The sequence below is a fragment of the Phocoena phocoena genome, chromosome 8 (assembly GCF_963924675.1).
Source record: "Phocoena phocoena chromosome 8, mPhoPho1.1, whole genome shotgun sequence".
NCBI classification, from domain to species: domain Eukaryota; kingdom Metazoa; phylum Chordata; class Mammalia; order Artiodactyla; family Phocoenidae; genus Phocoena; species Phocoena phocoena.
In genome coordinates this window covers 29,859,523-29,879,107 of record NC_089226.1, presented here as the reverse complement: position 1 = coordinate 29,879,107, position 19,585 = coordinate 29,859,523, and the positions used below count along the sequence as shown (strand labels likewise).

The following is a 19,585-nucleotide window of genomic DNA, read 5'->3' as shown; positions in this document are numbered from 1 at the left end:
AATGTATAGGCAAAATTATCCCAATATCCCCCTGAGCTTCATCTGTAACACCCAGTATTTCCGTCTTATTATCATTCTCAGTTGTTATGGCTTCTAATTGTCATTTCCACCAGACTATCAGCTCCAGGAGGTTCATGAACACTGTCTTCTTGCTTGCCTTTGTATCTACTACACCTATCAGAATATTTGTCAATAAGAAGGAACTTTATATTGTTCTACTAATGAATGACAGTAAAGAAGACCCATGACCATGTGTGATCCAACAACTAGACTTAACTATAAGGTAGATTATGCCGCAATATGAGGTTGAAGACCTTCTAATAGTTAGAACCATATAAAGTTGGAAATGGCTGCTGAGGTGTTTAAGTAGAGGTGAGACCACAAACAAGCATGGGTGTAGTAAACAAAAATCAAACCTTGGGTCCTGAATTATACCTTCCAATTTTTAAGATACTTGCTAACCCTGAGGCTCTATGATGATAACATAGGCCCTTCCCAAATTTGAGTCATAATTTAAACTAAAATCATTGGGACTCTTCTGTGATTAGAGTTACGTAGACAATTTTTCAAACCAAGAGGTTCAATTCTCACTTACCTTCTATTTGGCTGTATATTTATTTTGCTCCAGTTGAATCAAAGGCAATATGGTATATGCTTTACCATAAACGATTCTACTTTTTCTATTCACTATGCTTTCTTTCAAAATACATGGGCCCAAGCATTGACTTAATAGAGCTAAAATGGCATTTCTCACTAAAGAAGACTTTAACATTTTGGCCACAAGGCAGGGACAAAGCATACCATAGACAATTAACACAGTTCATTCACTTTCACACCATTGAATTTAATCACAGAAAATGATCTCTATACTTCATGTAACCAGTGTCTGCTTTTAATCATAGGGTGGTTAAGCTACTTACCACAACAGAATAATAAATCTTGAATCCAGGTTTAGCCACAAAGTAGTCATCAGACTTGAATGTTATTTTAATCTGGTTTGTTCTTGATGTTATCCTTGGAGGAACTTCTTTGTGTCCACACCATCGTCCTCTAATAACGGTGCTGGTTTCAGATATATCTTCAACTTCCACAAAATCATACCTAGTACCAATTTGACATAAACTTTGATTAAAGAAGACTTTGAAATTCATACTTTCACTGAGAAATTGAAACTAACATATGTGATTTCTCGTGACCTATCATCTGAAATGAAAATTATAACCTACAGATATTTTAGAAGGAAAACTAGTTTTTGGATTAGGTTTCTCAAATTCAAACTTCAACAATCTATTCTGAGGAAACACCCTTACACACTTTTAGCCATAACTCTTCCTAAATCGTCAAAAATCAAAATGGGCTACTTTCTGAGCATCTGTCTCATAAGGTTTTCCTGGAAAAACTAACAAGTATAATCTATTGTCATATTTTAGGAGATGTAGCTCTAATTATATACCCGAATATTTACTATATCAAGTTTTTAAACAAATTCCCACTTTGAATTAATTTACCACATCCAGTGTTTCCTTAAGAAAGGAAATGATCTATACCCATACAGCACATAAAATCAGCACTCTCATTGTAGAAAATAAACGGTAAAATAAAAGACTATTTTCTCTTTTTTGAAATTGTCTTTTGGAAGGATCATATCATAAACTATGACATTTATCATAATGGAAACACATGACTTTGAGGAGGGATGTGCACTAGCCAATATTGGAAATATCTGGGCTATGTGCAAATGAGGGTAAGACCATGGGTTCACCACTGGTACCAGTCAGAGAAACACAGAATCCCAGGATTGAAGAAGAAAGGAGAGGCATTTTAGGTATTCCACAGAGTCGTTTGATCCTCAGAATCCCTCCACAGCGTCTCACTTTTTCATCACATAATAGGACAACTTCAGTGACCAAGCTGACATCTTCTAGGGATCATTTATTCTATTTTCAGACACCCAAGATCTTAAAACATTCTGCTTGAGAGCTGAACTCTGTGCCTTTCAGTTCTGGGCATCAGTGTCTCACTCCTCCAATCTACCTCTCCTCAAATGACTTCAGATGCTAAAGTAACAATGCAAACGAGCACTCAGGGTGAGCATTCAAGGTGAACAGTGGCAGAAGTCTCATATCCATTTTATATTTTCCTGTCACGATTGCCAAAAGGAATCAGCATGAGAACCAACATGTCTGAATATGAAGAAAATCCAATACAACTTTACTGGTCTTACCCACGCACCTCAGAGCTCTCATTGGATCAGGCAGGGTGATCTAAGGAGGCGGCGAGCATAATAAAATGGTTACTAAATTTCATTGACAGTGATTTGTGAGGCCTTTATGTCCTTTGCCTCAGTTTCCTAATGAGCAAAATAAGAAGGTTTATGTAATTTTACCAGCTGAATATCTCTTGGGTGCTATGTAAATTAACTACTTAATATATGGTGTTGAAAAGTGAAAAGCACTAAGAAAGAATCGCTATTCCAGCAATAAAATATTACAGTGTAAACATCAAGGAGGTTTGGAACAAATGGGAGGAAATCAATTGCATTTCATTTTATATACAATATATGTGAATCATATTTATTGCACAAAGCAAGAATATACTTGAAACTTGGTTAATAATGCAAGAGGTCACTTTTGTTTTTTAAAAAACACAACATCAGCACAATTTTTACTCTGGGTCTGGAGTCAAAAGAGGACCATTTTGGTTGGACCTGCACCTGAGGCAGGTCTCTGATCTGCCTCTTTCCCTGCTTCCTCTCCCCTTTACCTCTTACTCCTCTACCTCCCTCCATAAATTTTTAGGAGCAACTTGATTTGATGAAGGGTCTGGAAGAGAAACCATCCTAACTTCCCCTCCTAGTTTTAAGGTCAGGACGCCAAAAGGGCTCAATCACTACCAGATCAAAATCCTGCTCTGCAGTGGAGACCAGTGTCTCTTCAATGACATCACCTTTAATAATCTTTTTTTTTTTTAAATATCTTTATTGGAGTATAATTGCTTTACAATGTTGTGTTAGTTTCTGCTGTACAACAAAGTGCATCAGCTATAAGTATACATATATCCCCATAATAGTAGCTTTTCATTTGTTTCCAAGGTCTTTCTTCTTTTTTTTTGAGCACAGAAAATGAGTTCTCCCTTTCAAGGCTGAAAAGACACAAGGTCTCCTCAAGCTATTCTCTTTGTAAATATTAACTGGCTCTTCCTGCATGTATTCATCTCTGCTTTCTGGCATACATTACCCTCTATGGTCCTAGAAAATAACAGTCACTGCTGTTATTCTTGAAAAAACAGCAACATAATAAGAGCCGTCAGCATAATAGACATGCAATAAAGGACAGCCAAATTTGAAGTACCTGATTTTTATTATTCAAAGTAAAGAATTTAGCAGTTTAGTAGTAGTTCATTGGCAATGCAGAACAAGTTCGTGCAGTAAAGTACAGAAAGGAAAAAGAAAATCCTCTGCATCTTACACATGCTAATTAAGTGAATAAGATGCTGTGAGCTGACAATTCAGAGAACAACAGCCAGGGCTTTCTCTGATAAACATGTTAAGAAGGGAGAAGATTATCAGGGGCAGCTTTCATCTTCTGCTGACCCAGAAACTACAGGAAGAAACAGACCTCTGAGGAGCACACTGATCCTGGGAGGTGGCCTTCTCTTCCTTGTTACACATATCTGAGGCCTTAAAATTACGATTTCAGGTAAGGACCTGACAGGGTCCTTGCCATCATCATCTCCCAGTGCTGGGTCAGTTCCTGGAGCTCAGCAGGGGAATACACTCCTGAAGCCCTGGCAGGCTTGCACCAGAGCCCTGTGACATGGCGCAGGTGAGCCAGGATATTGGATGCATCTACCTGCTCACAAAGTGGGTTGTTCTAGGCCTGGCCAAGATAGGGGCCCCCAGATTCCCCCCTTCTCTGGGAGTCACACAGCCTGGCTCTGACAATTGCAGGAGTAAGTTTCTGTGAGTCATGCCAGGTTACCAGGCTTTCTGCAGAGGCAGTCTGAGCTCCAATTTATTTTGTCCATTAGGACTGACATAAAGGTTTTTTGAAAAAGAAGTCGAGTATCTTGGATAGGTCTGGAGGGCCCAAAAGAGAAGTCTGATGTGATGTTTTAAATCTGTCTTTTTTTTCTACTTTGAAATTTTACCCTAAAATAGATTTTATTTCCCACTTACCTACAGATATCATTTTCCGCTTCCTCTAATCCAAACTGATTGTCAAAGGCTAGCTGTATCCTTGTTTTCTCCTGGGAATGGAGCCGCCAGGTCAGAAGCAGGTTCCTGGGGTAGCTGTTTGGGAAGCGGGGACTCTGCACATGGCCGTGTCCTGTCACCTGGATGGTTTCATCTCTTCGGTACAAGTCTGTGAGGTGATTGCTCTCTGTTAGTAGTCACAACTTGTAGAAATTAGTATGTTGCTCCAATTACAGGAAAGCAAAAAAAGAACAGTTTAAAACACATCACATTTCAAAGCACTTCTTGATTTTGTTTAAAAACATAAGGCCAAATGGCAGCCTTGTGGTTAAACAAACAACATCCATATTTTTTCTGTTGTCCCCTACCTCCCCAAATTCTTCATAAATCTAGACTTGATGCCTAATATTTTGTACTTTGGGAGCTCTCTTGACATCATTTTTTTTTTTTTTTTTTGCGGTACGCAGGCCTCTCACTGCTGTGGCCTCTCCCGTTGGGGAGCACAGGCTCCGGATGCGCAGACTCAGCGGCCATGGCTCACGGGCCCAGCCACTCCGCGGCATGTGGGATCTTCCCGGACCGGGGCACGAACCCGCGTGCCCTGCATCGGCAGGCGGACTCTCAATCACTGCGCCACCAGGGAAGCCCTTAACATCATTTTTGACAAGCAAAATTAATGATTATCTCAGAACTCAGGCTCATTACAATTGGAATTAAAATTGAGCAAATAATTTCAAATAATTCATCCTTCCTCTTTTCCATGTAATACAGCTGACCCTTGAGCAACACGGGTATGAACTGTCTGGGTCCGTGGATTTTTTTCAATAAATACATATATGTACTGTAAATGTATTTTCTCTTCCTTATGATTTTCTTAACAACATTTTCTTTTTTCTAGTTCACTTTATTGTAGAATACAGTATATAATACATATGACATACAAAATATGTGTTAATCAACTGTTTATTTAACAGTAAGTCTTCTGGTCAACAGTAAACTATTAGTAGTTAAGTTTTGGGAAAGTCAAAAGTTATATGTGGATTTTTGACTGTGTGGGGTATTGGCACCCCTAAACCTCACTCTGTTCAAGGGTCAACTGTACAAATATTTTTTTTTTTTCATTGACAATGTAACAGTATATCTTCAATGATTAGCCCAGGAGATAATAAATATTGTTGAATGAACAACTGGGTGAAAAATAAATTAAAAGAATCTAATGATGTTTAATGACCACTTATTTTATAATCAAATGACATTTTCCAGTTGTTTCTCCATCATAAAAATCATAATTTTTTGTCCCTCGTTTTTGGTGACTTAAAGTAGTTCCAATTCTAATTCTATTTTCCATATGCTGTATAATAAAGAACTTGTCTGATCTTTGTCCTGGGTTCCTAAAAGGGAACTTCTAAACCCTTAAAATTTCCCAAGTGATGCAAGTGTCTTTGTTATTCATGGTAGGCCCCTGGGGCCATACCTGATTTTATGCTAATGAGGTGATTCTCTGTGGGCCCTTAAATAGTTTCAGGAATGGGGACTGGCTATAATAGAAAGACCAATCATGTGGCTTTGAGCTCTGATATCAGCCTGACTTCCTAACCTCCCTGGAGGTAAGAGGCCTTGGAGCCCTAGCCTGTTGCCACCAATTCAATCAATCATGTCGACAGAATGAAACCCTTATAAAAACTCTTGTCACTGAGTCTTGGGTAAGCTTCCTGGTCTGTGAAACACACTGATGTGCTAGGAGGGAGACATGTCCTCACTCTACAAGTGTCCTTATTTGGCTGGTCCTGATTTGTACCCTTTATAGTAAAACTGTAATTGTAACTATAGTGCTTTCTTGAGTTCTATAAGTTGTCGTAGCAAATTATCAAACTCGAGGGGCTTATAGGCAACCCTGAATTTATAGCCAGTTGGTAAAGAGTATGGGTAACCTGGGTACCTCACAATTTTCAGCGGGTGACTGAAGTACAGTCTTGTAGGGACTAGGCTGTTAAGCTATGAAATCTGACCTAACTCCAGGTAGTTTGCTTCAGAATTGCACCATACAGTGGACCCATTTTTCCTATCTCCCAATGTCCAGAGTTCTTTGCACTTGAGATTTTGGCTTTTTAGGCCCCTCTGTAAGCAGAACTCCAGCCACAGTCTATTTACGTCCTCCTGCAGAGAGTTTACTCCGAAGCCTATAATTCAAGGAGGTTAGTCAGGGAGGCCTAAATTGCTGGTGGAAACCACGGAAAGGTTGGGTTGCGGAGGGTAGTTGTTAAAGCTTCCAAAATAAGAGGAGAGTGAACAAGGAATCAGAATGTGAAATGCAAAGGCTTCTCTCCCTTTTACAAATGTTCTGGTATGTATGAGAATTTCAACTTTTTTTTTTTTTTTTGGCTAATTCAGTGTTTAATGTGTTGTGCTTGCCCAGCTAGCCTTTGTGTGGGAGACAGTCTTAGGAAGAGCAAAGGTGGCTGGAGGAGCTGATGTCCCCACTCCCTGCATCTCGACTAGGAGATCAGAGCACTGGCTCTGCAGTCATGTCACGGTGCTCTGGTCCCAGAGCTAATGCTCTTAACTTCTGTGTAAGAGAAGATATTTTTCCTTCTTAGTCTGAAATTTGCTAGAGGCAATTTGAGATTCTTTGCTATCTGTAATCCACTTTGACTTCTGAATCACATTGTTTATATATAATTTATAACTTCATGCCAAATTCAGGACTATTCTTAGCAGAAGAGTTGTAATGAATTATAGATACAGAGAGCAACCTATCAGGTTAAACCTGAGATAGTTACCAAGTGTTATATACAAAGTCACATTCTTGAATGAAGGCATTTACTTTGGTGTTCCAATAGTAACTGACATTTATGGAGCAATAACTGTGTGCCAGGCATTCCAATAAGTTGTTTAAATTATTTCATTTAATCTTCACAACAACTCTATGCAATTAGTAATATCCCCACTTCACAAAGGAGGCTCAGAGAGTTTAAGAAACTTATGACCTCAGGGCACAAAGCAGGTGGTGAAATCAATATCTGACCCTAGACAGTCTATCTTCAGCACACACACTCTTAACCAGAACACTGTACTAGTTGTTAAACTATAAAAATATGAAGTATGTCATTTTTCATAGAGAGGGAATAATTTTGATTTATGTTTAAATGGCAAGAATATAAGTTCTTATTTTATATTTTAATACAGAAGGAGGTTCACATCCTCATAACTTTGAGTTATGCATTGGATGTTTTTTAAAAAGCAAATTAAAATGAAAGGAAAAAAGCCAAAATGTTTTGTCTACTCTGTCCCTAAACATTTAAGCAAACTCAGCTCGCCCAACCAAGTATCCCGGGAGCTCATGGAGTCACTGCAGGCACTATTACTTACTCTGGGATTCATCTAGAACAACTGTTGTTCTCAAAGTATGGTCCCCAGATCAGCTTCATCACCTGGGAGCTTGTTAGAAATGTAAATTATCAGGCCCCATCCCAGACCTACTGAAGCAGAAATGCTGGAGGTGGAGCCCAGCACTACTGTTTTAATAAGCCCTCCAGGTGATTCTGATGCTCCCAAAAGTATGAGAACCACTGACCACCTCATACCTTCTACTCTTCTGCTTCTTATTCTTGATTTCCCTGGCTCCTTCACTGCCTTGCTTTGACTCTATACCTCACATCTGATTTTTCTTCTTACCTCCCTGACTGATGATCTATCTTGGATTCACTTTCCTGTCTTTGACCTTGAAACCTTCTCTGGGGCATCATTTTTGATACACAGTGACCTAGGGTAAGAGCTACGTACCTTAGTGTCTTTGACCCCTTATCTAACTCCCCCCATTTCATGACATAGTCATTCCTGGCCCTAATAGATGCGTTTGGTAATCATCGTCACAAATTATGTGCAAGGAGAAATGAAATCACAAATAATGGTAGTACTTTTATTTCTTCTTCTCAGATCATAATATTATCTATGACAACATAAGATCCAAAGGCTAAATGCTGAGTTATTAGAAGTAAGGGTTAAAATATTTTATCAATGATTCCATAGGAACAAATAATGATATCTCTGCAGACTGTGCCACCTCACACAAATTCAGTGGAACAGTACAGAAATACTCATTTGTCCTACTGTCTCCATAAGACATCCAGGAGCCAGCAGCATGACTGATAGTCACAAACCCAATGTACCGCAGCTAAAAGCCAAAAGCAAAGAATGGTCATTGTGTCAGGAAATGCTTAACTTGCAAAGGGATTTATTATAACATTTCATTTGTAAAATGGCTGTTTCATGATTATACCATACATCATAGGAACAATGTTTGCCCAGAATGTAGGTTGAGTGTTATATAAACCAAATAGTACTACTTCTGCTGCTAAACAACCACAATATAACCACTTAATTTTTGTGGGGTGCAATATAGTTTACAAGCATCCAATTTTGTAAGTCTATCGTAAATATAAGTTGACAAAAAGTAAATATCATTGCAGTAATTATCATTGATTTCATTCTGCTTTTTTCTTGTAAATTTAATTTTTGTATATTACTTTAACAGGTAATGAAACCAACACACAGAAGTTAAAGTGATTTGCTGTAAGTCAAAAGAATGGAAGGGTGGTATATGGAAGAGTGGAGTCTTGAATTCAGCTCCATCATGTTCTAGTTCTGGTGACTTTCCCCACTACAACAAAGAGCAGCATCAGACACACCATGTCATCTTTCTGGCTTCTATTTCCTAAGCTAATAGTTTAGGGGGCTGGGCTAACGTGACACTTAAGATTTTTTTCAGGTCTAAATGACATGACAACTCAACAATTTTCTTTTAAGAAGACAGAACTGCCAGTGGTTTGACTGTGACTAACAGACATGAGTGAGGCAATAATGAGACAAGGGAACCTGAAATCCAAAATCTTCAGCGGGCTAAACAGACACTTTTCCCATCTAACAATGGTAGTATATATAGTTGTATGCTGTCATTGCTGTCATCTAAAATAAGAGTACAAATGGATATTTCTTTTTTTAAAATTTTGTTTAAATTTATGTATTTTTTGGCTGCATTGGGTCTTCGTTGCTGCGCGCGGGCTTTCTCTAGTTGCAGCGAACAGGGGCTCTCTTCGTTGTGGTGCACGAGTTTCTCACTGCGGTGGCTTCTCTTGTTGCGGAGCACTGGCTCTAGGCACGCGGGCTTCAGTAGTTGTGGCACGCGGGCTCAGTAGTTATGGCTCACGGGCTCTAGAGCACAGGCTCAGTAGTTGCGGTACAAGGGCTTAATTGCTCCGTGGCATGTGGGATCTTCCCGGGCCAGGGCTCAAACCCATGTCCCCTGCATTGGCAGGCAGATTCTTAACCACTGTGCCACCAGGGAAGTCCCACAAATGGATATTTCAACAAGTTGTTCAAACATATATATGAAAAACTTTCTTATCAACTAGAAAAGTGCCCCTGGCATGTAACTGGCCACTTAGCCTATCAATTTGTGAACACATTGTGGAGGAATGTAAATAAATCCTTTAGTGTAGATACAACGTATTCTATTTTTTGCTTTTTTTTAAATTTAAGTAGAGGTTTCTCTCTGAGGCTGGTTAGGTATAAGGATTAAAAAAAAGATACTAAAAGATGCTTTATAATCTCTTTGAAAGTTTCATAGGAAAGTAAAAAAAATTATATGCGGAATATTACATGTCTTGAGGGAAAGGACTATGTCTTGTTTACCAATGTAACCCCAGAGCCTCACCAGTCTGGGCATATAGAGACTTTCAAAATAGATCTGTTAAATACATACGTAGATGAGTCGTTACTGCAAATAATGCATATGCAGAGTTCTTAAACACTGAAAGGCATTTTGAAGTAAGATAACAAATAAAAGGCAGCTTTATCAGAAATAAAGTTGAAAAATACCCAAATATTTTATTTCTAAGAAATTTAATTTTGATGTAGCTGGTGTGCCTGACGTTTGTGGAAACACATCTAGCATGAACATTAAAGGACTATTTTGGAAAGAGTTCCATTGAAATGATCCTGCTTGCCATCTGGCTCAGACATCAATTATAAAATAACTGCCTCTTTTTCTGCACTATTTCCATCAAAACCTATACTACCAGGCTCACCAGAGTCAATCCACACCACCCTTAAAAAGCTGTGACCAAGAAAGAAGAGAAGAACAATGCTGGACTAAAGCAGGAGAGTTTGTTGCTATAGCTGGGATCTACTCTCAGATCTATCCAGCAATATATGAAATCAGGTGACTGACTAGATCCCCCAGGTTCTCATCCTATGCAACCATCTAATTTAGAATAGCAAGCTCAGCAAGACTAATCAAGAGGCCTGTGACTGCCTAATGCACTATTATTATTACTAAACTACCTCTAATAAGCTTTGCACTCTCCCTCAACTAATGACATCTTATACAAAAGTGTCCTAGAACGCAAAATAGTACCTTCATTGATGAGACATCACGCAGTGTACTGTTGAAGAGGGAAAAAGAAACCAGGGAGAGATGGAGAACATAAAGGGGAGTAGGGCAGGAGTCCCTAATTTTAAAATGAATAAGTCAATTTGTAGAACAGACCCTAAAATACACAATTAGGTTTAAACTGAATTTAATTAGATAATTTTGCATAAATTATCTCCTAACTTAAAAAGCACAGGGCTGGAGTCTCACCCTGTGAACTGCTAAAGGTGAAAATTAGACTTTGTTAACAATAAGTTTAAAAATCAGCATGAAAGCATTTTCAACATTTTTTTCCTCAGTGTTTCCTGAGGACTGAAGCTTGCAATCAATGAACTAAATTTCTCCTGGGACTGCCAGCGGGCCAGTTTTCATTAAGGAATTTTTGGTTAACACCTGGCCCATGGTCTGGCAAGAACCAATCTTCCAAAAGCCTATAACAGCTCTCTAAAAACTACCATTCCCTGTGCTCACTCTGCTTTTAAGCCACTCAAGAGCAAAGCTGATTAAACGTCAGACATTTATTTAGAATTCTCTAGCAGAGATTTTTCTAAGAACTCAGTAGTAATACAAAACCTTTCTGTTTATAAAGGTTTGAGAAGGAGGGAGTTGGTTGTTTGCCAGTTACATACCTTTTTATTTTTAATTATAATTCCCCTTTGCACAAACCAAAGTGTTAATGTTTTATAAACAAACTTCCTCAGAGTAACAATTTGGAGATGATATTTTTGGAGAGTAATCAATTGATAAATCCCTGAGCTCAAAATTATTCTTCTTTAAAAAGCTAAGTCCATCAAAAAAGAGTATCGTAAAGTCCTTTTGAACATTTTCCAGTAGCAGTCACCAGGAGTGTAGTAATGACCAAAGTACTACATTGATATTTATTATTCCTCACCTCACTAGATCTTTTAGGAACAAGGATTTGTCTTGTTATTGTACAACAGCGAGCAATTATACTCTTTCCTTCAAGACCACTTGTGTTTTATAGGTAGATTATAGAAGTGATTATAAAATTACATTAAAGTGGAAATAATTTTTGGTCTAAGGTTTTAGAAAATTAAAATCAGTGAAAATAAAGATTGCCCTAAAATAACTATGCTGTATTTTATCACATTAAGATAATTCAAATTAATTGATTCTCTGATAATTCTCTTCTACTATAGTCTCTTTGTGTTGTGATGTTGTTTACATATAAAGGATGTGGAAAAATTGAAACAATAACATTCGGAACTGTGGCAGATGGGGAAGGGCAATGTTGAACAGCATGACAGAGAGTATTATAGATTAGGCTGCTGAAGAGCGAGATCTTTTCAATCATACCAATTTAACACACCCAGAAAACAAGACAACCCTAATGACAAAAATATCTGCTTTTCCCACTGCCAACATAGCTCAGAGATATCGGAAGGTAACAGGCAAAACAGAAAGAAAAGTCATTCCCAGAAAGCAGGAGATTTAGTATTTTTTCTAGAAAACACTTAATATAGGAAAACCAACACCTTAGAAACAGTCAAGGAAAGCTACTTAAAGTATGAACTTTGATTATTCTCAAAGAGTGAGAATTCTCTGAAATTATTTTACCGGGTAAGTTTCTGGAAGATGTAATCAGTCCAACAAAGCTGACATGGAATTGAACAGTGTGCAACAGAAGCTGACCCTGAAATACCCTAATGTTTAAAAACTTGATTCGTGTGGCAAAGACAAAACATTTTGTTAATCACATCTGACTAAAAGGCTCATCAATTCCTAAGAGAAAACTAACTGGGAGTTAATATAAGAATCACATGGTTTATTATTTGTGGTATATATATATATATATATAATATAATATATATATACACGCACACACATACATACAAATTTATATTTATTATTAAAATATAAATTAACATATTATTTAACATGTATATTCGTTATATCTCATATATACATAATAAACAAATTATGTATATCTATAATTGTACTTAAATGTTTATTAACCTATATGGCTTTAGTGCTATTTATAGATTCAGTCATTTTTCATTACCAGATTTCACTGAATTCCAGAACATTTTTTTCACATATTAATATTTCAAAATGGAGAAATACCCTATGATTACTATTGAAAGTGACTGTCCAGCTGTTAGAAAGTAGAGCAAATTGGGACACAGCTGTCACAGCTTTTGTGTGTGCAAATCTAGTAATGCTCAGGAGATAACTGTTTATCTGATTTTAACCTCAGATATTTTCACTAGTAGCACCATATGTAGAGATGAATTATAGCTTATATTTGGATATCTTATTGGCATTTAAAATGCCTTTATAAAAGTTGCACTATGATGCAGCACTAAAATAAAAAATAGTTTTTGTGCATATAAATGAGTAAGAAAAAAGGTGATAAATATAAATACAACAAAAAATGGAGGAATGGTATATCATCCTCATTCTCTTGTAAAGAAATAATCAAGTGCTTTATAGGACCAAAGCTAAGATGCATACAAGTAAATAAAGCTGAATTTTGATTTGTCATTGAGATTCAAGGAAACAAATTCCCTTCCCACCTCAGACAGAAAAAATAAAGGCAGTAGAAATGATTACATATCTCAGAATAGATCAAAGAATTGTCAAAGCTATTAGATATTAATGCAAACAATTCATGTACTGTGATGGTGATAAACATCTATATGTCAAAAGCCAGTGACTTTCCAGATAGTTGTTTAATATGTAACTCACTTCAATCAAAAATGATACAACAATTTATTAAACAGAAAATGCATATGAATGTCCAGTATTCTTCAATGTTCTTTAAAATTCTTTTGGGCCCTAAAAGTGCTAAGCTAAGCACATCAAGATCTCTCTCTCTCTCTCTCTCTCTCTCTCTCACACACACACACACACACACACACACACACACAGAGGTTACAAAAAAGGTCATGTTACCTTGAAACTATGTGTCAATGCTGAAGGCCAAGTAATTTGAAGACTTTTGAGACAATTCAAAAAGCCTTGTACTTGGATTTTCACTGAGATAATAAAAAGTGGCCTTTTACTTTAATGGCTAAATTTATGCTATTATTTTTTTTAAAAAAGAGTTTTCTGTACATTCCATGTGGATATCTTTTCACCACAAAAGCTATTAGTAAATCAATGTTGGATTTTATAATGGACAGCATTTTAGAATGAGATGAGACTTTTTGTTTCCTCATCAAATCTCATGCTATCAAGTCTCTTCAATATTGTTACCTGGTCTGGTGAGGCTGCTCCATGGATTCTTCCCTTGAATTATGCACTGTCATAGAGTAGTATTAGTCATGAGAGGTGAAATCATGCTGGCATAAGTCTCAGTGGTTTTAATAATAAAATTTTATTTCCTACTCACACTGCATGTCCACTTTGGGTTGATGGGGCTCTGCCTCCTGTTTTCTCACTCTGGGACCTGAGCTAATGAGGCATCGTTATTGTAAAATTAACAGTCATGGCAGAGGGAAATCAGAAGATGAAGAATTGCCCATCAGTTTTTAAAATACTTCTGTTTACGTTTCACTGGCCAAAGCTAATCACATGGCCAGACCTTTACTTCTAGCAGAGTGGGTAACTGGAAGAAAGGGAGAACTGGAAATTGATGAACAGTGTTGGTGGCCACTGCAGTGGTTTACTTCCTTCCTACATACTGAAGTGATGGCTTGACTCATCTTGTTTTCCAAATGGCAGCATGATCTATCCATACACTAAATAGCATCTCATTGTTATTTTACTATAAATCATTTCAATTATGGTAGGAGACATGGTCTGGAGAGAAAAATAAGGGCAGAGGATTCATAGATGAAGACTTTATGACTACCGGGGCAGAAAAAATGTGCTGAGGTGCCAGAAAAGATATTTGAGTAAGAGTTCTTGATTTTTTTAAAAACTTGTCTTGTTAGAGATGGCAAATAGTTTACCCAGTAGGTAACTCAAAGGTAATGGCTTCCTGCAGTACTATCTTTTTTTTTTTTTTTTTTGCGGTACGCGGGCCTCTCACTGTTGTGGCCTCTCCTGCTGCGAAGCACAGGCTCCGGACGCGCAGGCTCAGCGGCCATGGCTCACGGGCCCAGCCGCTCCGCGGCATGTGGGATCTTCCCGGATCGGGATACGAACCCGTGTCCCCTGCATCGGCAGGCGGACTCTCAACCACTGCGCCACCAGGGAAGCCCTTTGCAGTACTATCTTAAAAAGGGTTCTGAACTTGTTTCTATATTAAGTGGGGAAAAATGGAAATGGTTAACGATGTCTAGTATAGGCCAAGAGACACAGAGACAGAATGGCATCCCTTGCTTATATCAATGATTTTTAACACTGAATCATATTCTATGTCTCTTTGTTACTTTATGTTTAGCTTTCTCTTGCTTGTTCAACAAGATTATAAATTTCTGAATAGTATTATTATTCACAGTGGGTATCTGATAAATACTTGTTGAATGAATATTTGCTTGAAAGTAACAGGAAAATTGCGTAGCTTACATGTTTGGGAGCAAAGAAATCTCTGGGCAAATTAAAGTTATGTAGCACATCATTTACATATTCTTCAGAATATTGATGAATGTTAGGTTACAATAATATTCTTCACAAAAGCTAGTATTTACTAAATATGTCCCAGGCATTACAATAAGTGCTTAATGTTTATTAGCCTATTTAAAAGTCAAGGGAACCTTATGCATTAGTCCTCATTATTACCACTTACTCCAAAACAGAAAGTCACTTGCTTATATGTAGCAGAGGTAAATTTTATTGTATTCTTTATTATGACATCATGACTTATTTTAATAGCATCACCTACTCTAAGTAGTAGACAGTCAGATTTCTGTAACCAGTAAAGCGGATCAAGAGGGGAGGACTGAACAAATGAGGTTAATATTCAGTGGATCTTCTTCTCCTTCTCATTTCAATACTTTATACATCCACTTATTCTGGTGCTGGTCACCACCATAGGCAAACTTCTCTCTGGTGCTAGCACCATACACAGTTCCTAACATTTAGCAGATAACTTAAGTGTTTGCCGCAGGACTAAATAAATGAATAAAGAAATTGTATGAGCTGATAGATGATACTTCAGAGGAGATCATTTCCCATCTCAAATAAGATTACCCTTCTTACTCTCTATAACCATAACTGTAAAGCAAAAATTTAACAGCAAGGGGTAGGGGGAATGAGTGAAATACCTGCGGGAGATTAAGAGGTACAAACTTCCAGTTACAAAGTAAATGCATCATGAAGCAGAAATGTAGAGCATAGAATATAATCAATAATATTATAATGACTTTGTATGGTGACTTGACAGACTTAGTACAAAATGATCATGGTGATCACTTCGTAATGTACAGGAATATCAGATCACTATGTTGTGCACCAGGAACTAACATAGTGTTGTAGGTCAATTATACTTCAATTAAAAAAAAATAGTAAATAACTATGTTTAACTATGTTAAACAAGATATAATCATATGTTTGGAAAATATATACTGTACATCAGCGGTCCCCAACATTTTTGGCACCAGGGACCGGTTTCAGAGAAGACAGCTTTTTCCACGGACGGGGGGTTGGGTGGTGGTTCAGGCGGTATGTAAGCAATGGCTCAGGCGGTAATGTGAGCGATGGGGAGCAATTTGGGGTGGCAGATGAAGCCTTGCTTGCCTGCCACTCACCTCCTGCTGTATGGCCCAGTTCCTAACAGCTGGAGGCCAGGATAGAGGTCCGCAGCCTGGGACTTGGGGACCCCTGCTGTATATAATGGAGTCAGCCTGTCAAATTAGGAACTTGTAAATATTTTAATACATATTATCCTTTAGAGATTATTAAAAATGCTTGCAAAATCTGTGAAGGTGGTCCAAAGGTACAAACTTCCAGTTATAAAATAAGTAAATCCTGAGGATGTAATGTATAGCATGGTGACTATAATTATTAATACTTGTATATTTGAAAGTTGCTAAGAGAGTAGGTATTAAAAGTTCTCCTCACAAGAAAAAAAATTTGTAACTATGTGTGGTGATGGATGTTAACGAGACATGGTGGTGACCATTTTGCAATATATACAAATATTGAATCAATATGTTGTAGACTTGAAACTAATATAATGTTATACATCGATTATTTCTCAATAAAAAAATGCTTGCAATATACCCTTGGCTTACAAAACATATGTCAATATAAGTCAAGCTTGCTTTCTGGTCGGACCACTCCTGTGGTAATCTAAAATATTTTTCTTTTTCGGATGAGATAGAAGAAAAGGTGTGGCCTTTAATAAAGGACAAACCATACTAGCATTTAATGAATATTGAGAATGTTGGAATTGTGTTTATATAAATTGCTAAAAAGGAATCTATCTGTGAACCCAAATAGGCATCTTCAGAGTCCTACTCTGGTTTATGCTAGAAAATTAGAAGACTATATGGGAAAAAATGACTAATGATATACCAGCATCTGTCTGGCTTCCTTGGGAACCCACATATTAATAATAATCAGATAATCTCTCACATGTCTAGCAGAAAAGAAATCTGACGTTGTTTTCTGGGACAAGACCCAAAGTGGTCCTCCACTCTACAAGCACTGACTGAGATCTTAAAGAATGCCTGATGGGAATCAGGAGCTGCATTTAGACAGTGGAACCCTAAGTATGATGTTTTCACACTAAGATGATTCCACTAGGCAGAACGGGCAACATATAGGTTCTTCTGTTACTACTGTTTTTACAAAGGAAGAGAAAAGATAGAACATTCTTCTCCCATCAACTTAAGTCCTTCTTGACAGTCTGTCTGTTGCTCTGAACTGTTATTTTATTCATAAATCATGAATAACTGCTTTTAAATCTTACTAGATTTTATTCTGAAACACACTCAATGTGTGTTTCACAATGCTAACTTTTAAATTGAGCTAGAGTTACTAATCTTCTGTGAGATTGCTACAGATACCATGCTATTAGAAGCCAGCGACCGAAACAAGGTTCTATTTTCTTCTTATATTGGCAGGATACTGCTTGAAAAAAAAATGCAGATTTTGTTTATTCTCCAGGGGTCTCAGGTGTGAACAAAGCTACATTTTAAGTTAGAAAATACCAATTTCAGAGGCCGGAAGAACTACAGGTCATCTCTTTCAGTATTTCAAGATAAAAAGAAAGGTAAAAACAGCATTGCCTTTGCATCTGGAATATTAAAAAAAAATCATTTTAAAGCAACTGTGCATGTAGGAAAATTATCTATTTAACATTTTCCTTAAATAAAATAGTAAATTCGAAAGCATGACTTTCTAACATCTCTAAATTAGACCTAGGGATATATTTAAAATAAAATAGGGGCTTGGGAAGTGCAAAAACTGAATAAATTAAAAAGTACCAGAGTATTAGTATTCATTAAACCATTAGGATGGCATGTTTCACAAAATTATGATATCATGTGAGAATTTTGCATGGTTGTCCAATTTGGCTATTTCTATTTTCACTTTTGGTTTTAAAAAGGGACTCAAAGACAATCCTTTCATGCATATAAAGAGCTTGCATGGAAAGTACACTGAATACCAACTGGTTTTTACTATCCATTTCATGTTTGTGCTACAGAGTCCAAAGCCTCGATAGAAACACATTCTCTCTCAATCTATCAACTTTTGAAGATTAGTAAGCTCTGAAGAAATATTTGCTGAATGAATCCTTCTGAGACTCTGCACACAGGGAGAGGTCTTTTACTTTATTTGCACAGCACCATGTGTTTAATCAATCCACTGATCTTATTATAGGCTAATTTAGGCTCAAGTAACAGATGACCAAACTGAAAAATGATTTAATAAAATGTGTCCTGTCACATAGGCAATGTAGAGTTAATTCAAGGCTTTGCAACGTAGTCATGGGCTTCTACTTTTCTCTGCTGCCACCCTCGGTGTGTTGGCTGTTCTCAAAATGTTCTCCTCCATCTCTCTCCTCCTCACAGGGTAGGATTCAGAGGCCAAAGAAAGGGCTTTTCCCCACATGTGTCTCTTTTTAAGAAAGCAGAAATCTTTCTGGAACCCCCATGCCCACCCCAAGCAGGCACTCCCTCTGTCTCACTGGGCATGTTTGCAAGTCTACTCCAGTCCTGATAAGGGGAATGGAGTTACCATGACTGGCTCATACTCATACAACATACTCCCTGGGCTGGGGGCAGCTGAGCCTCCCCTCAAGCCCATGTCCACCCATCATGTTTCTGTGAGTAAGAAAAAAGAGGCAGGAAAGCAGTTGGAGTGGCCACTAATGGCAGTGATTTAAGAACTAGCATGTTTGTGTTTTTATCAAGGAATAAAAGGCCACTTGAAAAATACATTCAACCAATACTTCCTGAGTGCATGCTACTTCAATGTGAACAGGTGCACCATAACCACTGTTGGAATGAAAAAATTAATATGACACAGTTCCTGCTCTGAAAACTGTGTTTATAATCTGTTTACTGGAAGAGACGTTAGTAGAAAACTCTTTCCTTCCTCACTGGGCATGGAATGCCACTCAAGAGAAATGGGTCATATTAAAGTGAATTCTGTAAGGAAATCTGACTTTTTTAGCCCTCAGAAATCTCTCTTGCCTTAAAACAATCTGTTAACATTCCTTGGGTGTTTTTCCTGTCTCTTTTATTATTCATTATATAGAAACAAGTGCTAAGGACATCAGATAGGAAGTAAGATTGACTTCTATCCACTGGAAGCTGAGTCTCGGTTCACGTAGTCAAACGTTAGCCCTCATCTCCTGCTTTCTCCAGTTCAAGTTTCCAGTCTAGCATTCAATATAGCCTTCATCATTGTCCTGTCCAATACCTCACACCCTCCATTATAAAAAATATAGTTCTTAAAATTAGGAATCTTCATAAACCCCAAATGCTTAAACACAAAAGTATTCAATAAACAGTAACTGAAGTTTGGAAGTTTTGATTTTTTCTCTCACCTACAGGATTTTTTGTGGGTGCCTTACAAAGACTTATTCAGCTGACATTGCC

At 37.5% G+C, this 19,585-nt stretch overlaps 1 protein-coding gene across 2 annotated transcripts in view; it reads right to left on the bottom strand.

Annotated features, from left to right (window-relative positions):
- The window catches only part of PDGFD (platelet derived growth factor D), a 240,339-nt gene that overhangs the window by 69,040 nt on the left and 151,714 nt on the right, over positions 1–19,585 (bottom strand). Inside the window, exons 2-3 of one of the 2 annotated variants that reach the window (XM_065882858.1) lie at positions 4,178–4,382; positions 921–1,101 (exon numbers count right to left, since the gene is read on the bottom strand). In XM_065882858.1, coding sequence (XP_065738930.1) covers positions 921–1,101; positions 4,178–4,382 — 386 coding nt within the window. The remainder of the gene's footprint in view (positions 1–920; positions 1,102–4,177; positions 4,383–19,585) is intronic. The other variant, XM_065882859.1, reaches the window with a different exon arrangement.